A 12,435-nucleotide genomic window follows, 5' to 3' on the forward strand; every position below is an offset into this window, starting at 1 on the left:
CACACACACACACAGGTGCCGGGTCGGGCGAGTGCTGTCCGTTGCAGAGCCCTACTTCGAATGTTCGCTTCTACTTCATGTGCCTACCACTTTGCTTCGACCCGCTACCGTCTCGCGCATGCGTCGTCATCTTTTCGCAAATCTTTCGACACCAGCACTTTAGTTATTCATGTTGGATTACAGTTGGCGTGACAACACCATTAAGCGTTGTGATAGGCACATACAGTTAGTAAACAATTTTCTTTCAACAATGCTTTCAAGCTTTCGCTTGTCCCATCTTACAGTTGGCGATACGGATACACACTCTCTCTCTCTGATGAACGTTAGACTACCTCTAGCAGCAATCGCTAAACCTTAGTCGCTGGGCGAGAGTTGGTATTGACAATGTTGTTCGAGTCTGTTTGAGATGCTACAGGAAGCCGGCCCCTGTGACCGGCCTTTCATTTGGTGCCAATACACACTCTCTCTATGAATTATCTTCAGACATCGAGGACGTGCGGAGGCGTCTAGCGTCTCTTCGAATGCAGTCCTGGTGCAAATCCGTAGTGCAATGCAATGTGGTGCGCTGGTGTCGGGAAGCATATTACTCCCGTGCGCTACTCAAGCACTATGTGGCAGAAAATCCGGACTTGGGAATCGCTGAGCTCCGGTCAGTTGACGGCTCAATTCTATCTGATCCCTGTGACATTCAGGAAGCAATGTGTGAGCATTGCGCGGCCCTTTATCAGGAGTCACCTTACGACGAGCCTGTTGTCAGCCGAGAGTGCCCACTTCCGGCGAAAAAAAAAAAAAATTGGAGCATGTTGACTCAGGGCCCTTCACGCAAAATGAGGTTTATGCAGCTGTCTCCTCAATGACGAGCGCCCTGGCAAAGTGTCCTGGCATTGATGGCCTCCCTGTGGAGGTCTACAAGCGCTTCTGGTATGCATTTGGTTCTTGCATCACTCGGGTTTTTAACATGCAGAATGGCTTGTTGTCCTTCTGTGCGAAGACACGTCTCGAAAACTCGACCAAGCTGCTTATCGTCCGATTACTTTGCTGACGAGCGCATATAAGATCCTAACTAAAACACTTCTGCTACACGTTTCGCCTCTGTTACAGAATGTGTTACATCCTTGTCAAACATGTTCTGGCCCCGGCAGGTCTGCAGACCTTTTATAGAGTCGCACTTCGCGATCCTATCTGCTGGATTAACAGTGGCCATGCCTGCGCAGTGGTGGCGTCCTTCGATCAATCCGACGCCAAGGACGGAGAGTACCTACTTCATCTACAATCGAGTTTTTACACTGTCGCCTTAACGTACTTACGTGATAGCGTGGTGGGTCTGCGCAATGCGCAAAAGTTCTGCTTGTGTCTTGCACGTGCGCATACCCACCAACGCTATCCCTTACGTACGCAAAGGCTGCGGAGCGGTGCACCAACGAGAGGTTGAGAACGTGCGTTTTGGCCGACAAGTACTTCGAGAAACATTTCCTAAACGATTCATTTGGTGTGACGAATGTGCGACCGCTTCTGCAGGTGCTTCTGCAGGTGCTTCTGCAGGGCAGGCCTGCGCTTGTGCAGGTTCAAGTCGGACGTCAGCGCTGCGAAGCACCGCTTCGTGAATGTGCCCTCGGCAGTGTTCCCCGACGAACGGGTAGACCAGTTCGTGGAATACGCAACGCGTAAGACGACGTTAAACGCCGGCAGGGTTCCTTGTCTACCCTGCAGCAACGGCTTCGTGTACCCCAAGAAGTGCCTCACCTGCAGCCCCTCAACGAGATAAGCGAAAATATTCCTTCGGATCCGCTTCGCGTTGGCGTCTCATGTACGGGGAGTCAGTTCGGCATCGTGGGGAAGGTTCTGAACGTGCCTGTGTAGGTGGACAAGGTGCTTAAATGTTCAAATCCGGCGGGTTCAAATCTGGGCGCCGGATATGCTGTCTCGGTGCTTTCCCTGGGATTTCCTCAGACGCTTGATGACGAGTGTCGGCACAGTTCCCTGTGAAGTCGGCCCAGGAAACACGATTCCCCCCGAGAGACATGCAGCCACACCGACAGATCGCTCGTAAATAGCACACACACACTCACACAGAAGGCAGAACTGAAGCTATGGCTCGAGTTCCTATGCCACAGTGCCCCGTGTACCGATAAAATCCCCACAGCGCGTACGGGGAAGTGTTATATAAAGTCTTCGTCAGGGCAATGGACAAGCTACTGATTGTCAATTCCGTCAGCCACTTCAGTCTCCACGGGCCCCTACTGCCATTCGTCAGCGAATCCCCATAAACGCTATATTGCGTTTCATGACAATCTGCACAGCGATTTTTTGTAACGCGATGTGGTGAAACATTCCGACTTGTTCCACCCTCCAAGTAGCGAAACAACTCATCTACTAGAGAAGGCGTTGCAGCTTGTTCTGTTCCCGGCAGATCGGCTCTGCTTGACACGATGACAGCTTGAAAGGTACTCCTACTCTCATAGCGCCCTTGGACCAGTCGTAGGCGTATTTACGCGCAGCTCTCTAGTTCTGCAGCAACTAAGCTGTTGACTTGCCGGCTACTTTTAGTGCCCGATTGCCTGCTTCGTGGTATATAACCCGCACATGTGACTTATGTGTGCTGTACGTGTGCCAGATTCGTTAATTCTGCCGACAGCAGCTCGTTTAGCGTTTCGCTTTCTGTGGGGCTGTTGAGTTGAACATGAATGAACTGATGTTCTGAGGCTGGAACAACATTGAAGGGACAAATACATACAAAGCCTCAATTTGCCTAAGAAATTAACGATGAAAGATGAAAGTCACTGAAAAATTTAGCCAGCTGTAGGACTCGAACCCACATCTTCTGGATTGCCGGTCCAGGGCTCTACCAATTGAGCTAAGTTAACACGCCTTCTCAGCGACTTCCAGGGTGCGTCATCTGAAGGGACAAACCAGCCACTCTCTCTCTCACTCATCCTCCTTTCACTCTTACATTTTTGCTCACTCACACACACATTCATACGACAGGATCGACGCAGGCGGCAACTGATGAACATGAATGAGCTGATGTTCTGAGGCTGGAACAACATAGAAGGGACAAATACAAACAAAGCCTCAATTTGCCTAAGAAATTAACGATGAAAGATGAAAGTCACTGAAAAGGTTAGCCAGCTGTAGGACTCGAACCCACATCTTCTGGATTGCCGGTCCAGGGCTCTACCAATTGAGCTAAGCTAACTTTTTTTTTCTTTTCCACCTTTTATTAACAATACACACAAGTGCACACAACTACAGGTACGTCACACGGTCGCGACGCCGTGGGCCATTACAAAACGTCTAAAGAGGAAACTGAAGACCTTTTGAATTCGTACATACGATTTTACAAGTACGTAAGGGCATCAGACAATGTTTCTAACCAGTCTGGCAGCTCTAAACATCGCATAAGGCACAGCTTAAGTTGAGATATTTCTATCTTAAAGTATTTCATAGGAGGCATTAACGGTTCTTCGTTCCTGTCAGCCATACGAAGTTTCCACAGACAGTACAAGGCTATAAGCATGACAATATCGTACCTGACTGTTTCCCTCGGGTGTAATGGGAGAAATCGTATGGTGTGTGGGTTAAGCCGAAGTCGAGTTTTGAAAACTTTATACTGGAGATCGTCCCAGAAGAACTGGGCTTCTGTGCAGTCTAAGAAAAGGTGATCATGCGTTTCAGGAACTTTGCAGAACCTGCAGTCTGCCGACCAGGGCACGTATATGCCCTTCTGCGCAAGCCATGCCTTGACAGGTAGTGTTGACGTATGAAGTTTGTAAAAGAATGTCTTCATGTTTGGTTTGATTGGCATCCTTTGGACTCGAACCAAAACATCCCTGCCTGGCCAAGTGGGTGGAATATCTCGATAGACAGGCACAGGGAACAATGTATCGATCAAGTGGGCCACCAGCGTTTTCTTGTTGACAGACAAGAGGTATTCAAGGGTAAACCTGGCTTTCAAAAACAGCATGCACTCAACGACCTCCCTGAAAAAGCCTGTTAACCGCATCGTTCCCTCTGTGAACGTGACGTGTAACTCCGGGATGTAATTATATGTAAGGATGCGTTTCACTCCCTCGAGAACTGGATGCAGCTCCTCACGAATGAACCAGAGTCTCATGACCAGTTGTTTGACAAAGAGGTGCTGTAGGCCGAGGCCTCCATCACGAAGTTTTCGAAAAAGATAGTCGCGACGCATCCTCTCAAATGTAGAGCACCAGATTGTTGAGCTAAGCTAACACGCCTTCTCAGGGACTTCCAGGGTGCGTCATCTGAAGGGACAAACCAGCCACTCTCTCTCACTCATCCTCCTTTCACTCTTACATTTTTGCTCACTCACACACACATTCATACGACAGGATCGACGCAGGCGGCAGGCAACTGATGAACATGAATGAGCTGATGTTCTGAGGCTGGAACAACATAGAAGGGACAAATACATACAAAGCCTCAATTTGCCTAAGAAATTAACGATGAAAGATGAAAGTCACTGAAAAGGTTAGCCAGCTGTAGGACTCGAACCCACATCTTCTGGATTGCCGGTCCAGGGCTCTACCAATTGAGCTAAGTTAACACGCCTTCTCAGCGACTTCCAGGGTGCGTCATCTGAAGGGACAAACCAGCCACTCTCTCTCTCACTCATCCTCCTTTCACTCTTACATTTTTGCTCACTCACACACACATTCATACGACAGGATCGACGCAGGCGGCAACTGATGAACATGAATGAGCTGATGTTCTGAGGCTGGAACAACATAGAAGGGACAAATACAAACAAAGCCTCAATTTGCCTAAGAAATTAACGATGAAAGATGAAAGTCACTGAAAAGGTTAGCCAGCTGTAGGACTCGAACCCACATCTTCTGGATTGCCGGTCCAGGGCTCTACCAATTGAGCTAAGCTAACACGCCTTCTCAGGGACTTCCAGGGTGCGTCATCTGAAGGGACAAACCAGCCACTCTCTCTCACTCATCCTCCTTTCACTCTTACATTTTTGCTCACTCACACACACATTCATACGACAGGATCGACGCAGGCGGCAGGCAACTGATGAACATGAATGAGCTGATGTTCTGAGGCTGGAACAACATAGAAGGGACAAATACATACAAAGCCTCAATTTGCCTAAGAAATTAACGATGAAAGATGAAAGTCACTGAAAAGGTTAGCCAGCTGTAGGACTCGAACCCACATCTTCTGGATTGCCGGCAATGTGTGTGTGACTGAGCAAAAATGTAAGAGAGAAAGGAGGATGAGTGAGAGAGAGTGGCCGGTTTGTCCCTTCAGATGACGCACCCTGGAAGTCGCTGAGAAGGCGTGTTAGCGTAGCTCAGTTGGTAGAGCCCTGGACCGGCAATCCAGAAGATGTGGGTTCGAGTCCTACAGCTGGCTAACCTTTTCAGTGACTTTCATCTTTCATCTGTTGAGTTGAGTGGGTTCCTAGGGAGTGCGCGCGTGCCTTCTGCCACGGCGAAATCCCCAGCACAACAGCTGCGATCAATCTTTGTAACCTTGCATTTGACAGAGAATCCCGCGAGAGAATCCCACATTAGAAAATTATTTTTTAGCGCACACCGTTATGTTGTTTTCTGGCTCTGCAGGGGCCCGGCCGCGAGCAGGTGTATTCCTTCCGTATCCTTTCAACTGTATAAATGCCGTTCGCCGTGTATGCAGTACGTTCCAATATTTCTTGTTTCTACGTCGCGAGACAACTATGATTATGAGCGACGCCAACAGCTGATAAATTTTGCCCCCCTGAAGGTTGTATGACGTGCGCTCAACCCTTCGCACGCGACTCCGCGCATTTAACGTCCCTCGCAACCAAGTTTTTGTTGGGTTCGCACCCGCAACCTTAAGTCAGCAAACGGACACGTCGCAACCTGATCCATCGAGGCCGGTCGCAAGAACATGCGGTATATGTTGCCCTGCACGCTTACCCTGTTGCCCTGCCACATAACACACGGAAGGCGCACTAATTCTTTTCTTTTCTCAGTTTTTATTTATTCTATTCTTCTTTCATTTATTTTTCTTTGTTCTTTGCGGAATAGCAAGCCGACGTCCCGTTTGGCTGACCTTTTTCCCTTTTTTTTCCCATTTGGTCTAATAAATATATCCCCCCCCCCCACACACACACATTGAAGGCCAATCACCGCACAAAATGATATAGTTAGCACTCAATATTTGTGGAAAGAGCGAGGCTTGAGGCTTTTCGTAGAAATTGACTGCATAAGTGTCACAAAATGGCGCGCCATTCGGAATGGGGATTTGGCTAAGAGCGTGATTAGTGATGTTATGTTCTAAAGTTACGCAATGAAGTTCTGCTTGAAGAGTATATACGTGCAAGTATCCGCGTTGCACTTCAACGAGGGCTTCTTATTCGATATTTTTACGGCTTCTCGCATTGCATCACAGAGAAACCGCTATTCACGCGTCCCTTCCCAGACGGATAACGTGAAACCGATAGACGAAACTCTGTTCCCCAGCCATAACCAGAACGTTCGATCTATACACGGAACCAGCTGTTTATCCGCGCACGCGCGTCGTGTGTTTCCGTCATTTGCAGGTTTCCGATGCCTCATGCGTCCCCGATTACGGCTCCGAGCGAAGGAAAAGGGAAGCCAAATGTTCGTCGATAAGCCTCGTTGCCCAGTTGGCGCGAGTCGACTCCCTATCGGAAATAGGGAATTCCACCTCCCCCTTTCTTCTTCGATTACCTATAGGAGAGGGAAATTGATGCACTGTGTTTGACGCTGGGTGTTAAAAGGACGTTGATAGTAAATACATCTGTGTTGCTTATGATGACCCCATTTGTGCAGCGTTCGCGGTGAACAGTGAGAGGGTGCTCAGATGATGTCGTATAATTGCGGATGTTCAGAAAGGTATACTTAGGTTGCACAGGTTGAACGAAAGGCGACTAATTTGCTTTATGGTTTAAATCCTTCTATACTGCGTCGACGCAGTAGTACTCTGGTAGAGGGATAGTTAACCGACATTTGTACAGTGTCACATAGTTAACAAGCAGTAATGAAAGTGGATATGTGCACGCTGAAACGGACCTAATAGGTATCTAGTAACGCCGCTTGTTTAGAGCATACGGACGCAAATACATGTGTGATGTAACCATTACAGTGCTTTTGACACTGTCAGGTGCGCTTTGATATGTGCGATTGAATTCAATATGATAAAAAAAGAAATCCACTCCAACCATTTCGATATGTCTTTCCCAGGTTTCATAGGGTGGAAAATGTGGTGACACCGTCAACAAACACTTCGCATGCTACATTTCAAAACATCGTGTAGCTGATATAAAACATGACTAGAAACGCCACTTCACAAAAAAAAAAAAAAAAGAGACGAATAAAAAACTTGAAAAACAACAATCATTGAAGGAGCGCATTCGTAATCATATCGATGTACGTTTTGTCTTATTATGTGCAATATGCGGACTTGGACATTGAGATTCAGTTTGTGGGGCAGTAAATTGTTTTTAGCGCATAATACACAACCTCTTTAAAATGTCAATTAGAGTTATACATTTCGAAGTTCGATGTTTACAACAGACACTGATGAGTGATGACACACAGTTCGAGTGATTATTTACAGCGGCACATGGTTGGCGCCGACGTCCAAGTAAGCAGTATAAAGCCAACGCGCTAGAGATTTTCATGGAGTGTACACGTTTTCTGGTTGACTTACTGATATGGAACTCAATGTTACGAATACACACATGCTTCAGCCCATACGAATAACGCAACACTTGCCAACACTCACGAAATCAATTCTCGTCTCAAACACACATTCGTAGGTGCAGCACAGGTGTAGGTATATGCGAAAGCAAAATAAACGAATTAAAGTGAGATAAAGCATTTGTTTGTTTATTATATGTTCAGATGCTGCATGCTGCATGGATCGCGCGCTTTTATGTATGCCGCCGAGTGAAACAGATCACAAAAAGACTTACATCATGGATATGTGTACGCATAGAAACGTGCAGCTGATATATGTTTCATATTTTCTACAATCGTACGCTTATGAATCAAAGCTGCAAACGCGGTATTCAGCTGACAGTGAAGGCAGAATGCCTTTGTCACGCTTTGTTGAGTTTTTTTTTTTTTTCTATATATTCATAATATTAGTAACCCTTTCAAGCACACTTTCGTGACAAAGCTGGTTGACTGTACCTTTTGTGTGCCTGCAGCTCTCGACCGCTTCTCGTCCACCGAATCTTCATGGGAGCATCGCCGAGAGCACGGCAACGCAGATTGATGCTCCTACCTCTCCGCACTGTCTCGTTTCTGTAGGATTCCACGAACCGAGCTGGCACTGGCAGGTAGAAAGGACGGCACCAGTTACGCAACTACGTGCACTAGACAAAGTGCATTCAGCCCTAAGTGTGCTTTTATATTTTACAACGTTGGCACGGGGTGTCATTATGTTTACATCTTCTGAGGTTGAAACCGTGCTTTCTGTCTCCTTCTGCAGTTCACCCTCTTTCAGTGCACTATTGAGGGGTCGCCCTTTGGGGCGATAACTTCTGATTGATTGTCTATATAGGACTAGGTTAGAAATATAACTTGCGTTTATTTTTGTATGTTTATTGCGGTGCGTCCTCGGCTCCCTTTATCGGTTCATCGATAAATGCACGGAGTTTTTTTTTCTTGTGCTTTCATGACAACGACACGTCTTGAAATGCTTCAAATTATAGGCTCCGCACACATTGCAAGCAGGCTACTAGGTGTTAGTCATCTGGGGGGGGGGGGATTTGTTTAGTAAGAAAAAAGAAAGCAAAGGTTAGCCGGGCAAAGAGCCGGCTTGCTATTCCGAAAAAAAAGGAAAAAGGGGGAAGGAAAACGAAAAGGAAGGAGAAAGAAAAACAAAAAAGGGAATCAAAAAAGAAAAGGAAGAAAAAGGAGAAAAGAGAAAAGGGGGAATAAAAAAGGAATGAAAGACAAAAAAGAAACAAAACAAAAAGTCATTGGGCTTAACATATCCAAGATACAATCTTAAGTTGGTGAACGAAACGAATTATGTTCCTTTCTTCCTTTAGTATCAGTATTGTTTGTACATCAATTTAAGCTTACGGAAAGTAATATTTAGCTTGACTTCAGTTTATTCATCATTCGAGTACGATGACTTAAGAACAAAGAAAACGAAAGCTTACCATTGACCTTGAGCTGAATGACAGTACTCAGTCCTGTGCCGACGCCATTCGCTGCTTGGCATAGGTAGGAGCCTTGATCTGAGCGCTGCACCTGCGATATCCTCAAGGTTCCGTTCTCAAACACCTGGTAGTCCGGTCCACTCAGTATCTGCCTGTACTCCGTCGAACTTGGCTCTGGGAACACAAATATGAAAAGAATTTCTCCATACGTCGGAGTAATCATAAGAAACGCCCTCATTTAAACTGTTTAAATTTAACCTGTCTAAATTTAAATTTAAACTCTTTAAAAAGCTACCCAGCAACGCTCATATCATGTGCCGCCGATCGCCACCAGCGGTAAAGAGGATGAGGAAAATGGCATTTAGAAACTCGCTACACTGTGAAAACTGTTAAGACATACCTTCGTCACGTAACACTGTCCCAGCAACCCAACATTACGAATGATACTGTTGTCTCACTAGATTGGTTGATTGATTGATTGACTGATTGATTGATATACAAAAAATATGGTAATATGATGTATGTGTGTGTATGGAGATTGGCTAAAATTGAGATGGATCCACCCATTTTGTACACTTTGTATTTTGCTTAATGTGTCCAAAAAAGGCGCACCTTCTTGTCTTCAACAAGTCAGGAGACAGAACGCTATCATTCTGAACTACGGTTGACACCGCGGGCGGTGTTATGTGGGAAAGTTATGTTTCAACGGCGCAGGAGCACGGCTTCATTAATTGAGCAGTCTATTATGAGTACCTACGCTGAGATGCGAGCTTCTTACCGCGTACCCTATCGATAAGAGCGATCTGGTGCTGCGCGGAGGGACTAAAAAGCCCTACAGAAGTGGAGACCACGTGCGGTGGAGTCACGAAGCATCCCCTCGAGGTACATGCGCGTCGCGCAGCTACGTCGATCCGGGCATGTACGAGATACTCGACAAGAATATATGGAAAATAGAATGCTACATACCGGAACGTAATTGAGATACGGCAAACATACTCTGAAATCGAGATCTTCAAAGTGTAATGTCGAACTTGAGTTCTAGTTTCAGTATCGTAAAACAGAAGAAACGAATAAGATATAAGCCTGCACCTCTCATTTGAAGCGAGTATTTTCTAATTTATACCATTTTATTTTTTCATATTTTGTTATTGCGAAATCGACGTTAACCTTGTCATAGCAATTATAAAAATTGGATACCACAGTGCTTCGTAGCTTCGTACCAAGCGAAACGTCCAGCGCAAAAATCGCACTTGGAACAGCGAAGACTGGCCCCGAGTTTTACAACCGTGACCTCAACAATTATTCAGAATGACTACTGACGATGTAGATGTAGTAGACGATGATTACTGACAATTCTACGATCAAACACATGTTCTCTGGAAAAAGCAAAAAAAAAACATTTAATTTAATTAACATACCCCACACACAAATATTTCATTGATCCCTCTAATGTTCCACTAATGAAGAACGTTCGCACAAAGTGTGCCACGAACATTTCATGATGTCTCGGCATCTTCTTCTTCTTCTTTTTTTTTTTGTGTGTGTGTGGGGGGGGGGGGGGGGGCGGTCACTTCGCACACATAACCCGTCAATTAATACGTTTAATTCGTAAACTTCTTTTCCCACACTCTCTCTTCCATACATTACCTCATCGCGAACAACTGAGATATAACTCATTGCAACAGGATTTTGTGCTGTGACATTATTACGTAAGAAAAATGAAATGAAGAATTGCGCGATGCACACAGACACACACACACCAAATAAATTTTGGGGAACTGTCCAATTACGTTCTGTGCCAATAAACCTTTATCCTTGTTTCTTTATGTGGACCTGCAACGTCTGCAGTTCCAACCCGGTGACGAAGTTTTAATTCTCGCTTCGCGGAAAAACGAAAAATGGTTCTAATTAGTTCGGGAAGGAGGAACTCCATCGGAGCGGAAAAAAATCCAGATAAAACTAATCCCGCTCGGAGCAATGAAATGGGGCCGAAGGCGATCTCCGAGAAAATCCGTCCGGTAAACGAGCAGGACTCCCAACTGCTGCCATTTATCTTCCCTCTGTTTTTGTGTTATCTTATTCATTATTTTCGTCTTGCTTCTCATCTCCTTTGCTTCTGCCACACGGGGGGCAAAGGAGGATCCACTGGCATCGCCCTATTTTATCTTCATCGCCGCTTATCCGCTAATTATCCTCCTATCATCATTAGCTGGCTTTGACAGATGATTTTCATGTTTACTTATAGGATAGCGTTCAATGCAGCAATGCAGATTCGGTAAACAGGAATGAAAATTATGGGTAGTTTTCGTGCGCTTTGTCTGCCAGGTACATCACGTGAACTTGGCGTCTGCTTCGAGGAGACGCTTCTCAATACGCAAAATACTGACGCCTTCTGGTCTGGAATTAATCGTCTTTATGTGGCCGCTGTTGCTGTAATTGGGACCATTTTGTCTATTTATCCCGGTGCTGCTGCACTACAAGAGGTCAGGGCTACTGTTCTTCAATGGGATGCAAGGTGGCTACGATCTAAGTTAGCGGACCTCAAATTGTTTACTATTCAAACATCCAATTCCTCTTTTTGGCTGTCAGTGAAGCATATGTGCAATGTGACTTCCGCCCAACCCCAACCCAACCCAACCCAACCAACCTAGCCCAGCGCCTCAGCTACGAGTTCTTCAGCCTCTGAACATTCATCATCATTCACCATCTTCTCGCTCTCAGGCAATGGGATAGGGTGCCGCCTCAGTGGCGAAACATCCCACTACATCGTCATCACTGATTTGTTGTTCGTTTTTGTAATTGAGGCGGACTTGGTCAACCCGGCATGCTTCATGTGCGGCAGGGATTGGCGAACATAGACGTTCTCATTTTGACACAGGGTCTCTCGGGTCTCTCAGGTCTCTCAGGTGTAGTGGCGGCAAAAGACGACGTTCGCTTGACTGTGCTGTTCTGTTTTCATTTTGTTCTTGCACGTTCAGCGGCTGCTACACGCTGGGTCTTGCTGCGGGGTCTTGCTGGAGGGTCTTGCTGGAGGGTCTTGCTGGAGGGTCTTGCTGGAGGGTCTTGCTGGAGGGTCTTGCTGGAGGGTCTTGCTGGAGGGTCTTGCTGGAGGGTCTTGCTGCGGGGTCTTGCTGCGGGGTCTTGCTGCGGGGTCTTGCTGCGGGGTCTTGCTGCGGGGTCTTGCTGCGGGGTCTTGCTGCGGGGTCTTGCTGCGGGGTCTTGCTGCGGGGTCTTGCTGCGGGGTCTTGCTGCGGGGTCTTGCTGCGGGGTCTTGCTGCGGG

At 46.5% G+C, this 12,435-nt stretch overlaps 1 protein-coding gene across 2 annotated transcripts in view; it reads right to left on the reverse strand.

The window, feature by feature from the left end:
• Positions 1-12,435, reverse strand: part of LOC135386219 (cell adhesion molecule Dscam1-like) — a 139,094-nt gene that overhangs the window by 46,355 nt on the left and 80,304 nt on the right. For both annotated transcript variants that reach the window (XM_064616035.1, XM_064616033.1), the window contains exons 11-12: positions 9,155-9,328; positions 8,175-8,316 (exon numbers count right to left, since the gene is read on the reverse strand). In XM_064616035.1, the coding sequence (XP_064472105.1) occupies positions 8,175-8,316; positions 9,155-9,328 (316 nt within the window). The remainder of the gene's footprint in view (positions 1-8,174; positions 8,317-9,154; positions 9,329-12,435) is intronic.

This window comes from Ornithodoros turicata, chromosome 2, assembly GCF_037126465.1.
Source record: "Ornithodoros turicata isolate Travis chromosome 2, ASM3712646v1, whole genome shotgun sequence".
Lineage (NCBI taxonomy): Eukaryota > Metazoa > Arthropoda > Arachnida > Ixodida > Argasidae > Ornithodoros > Ornithodoros turicata.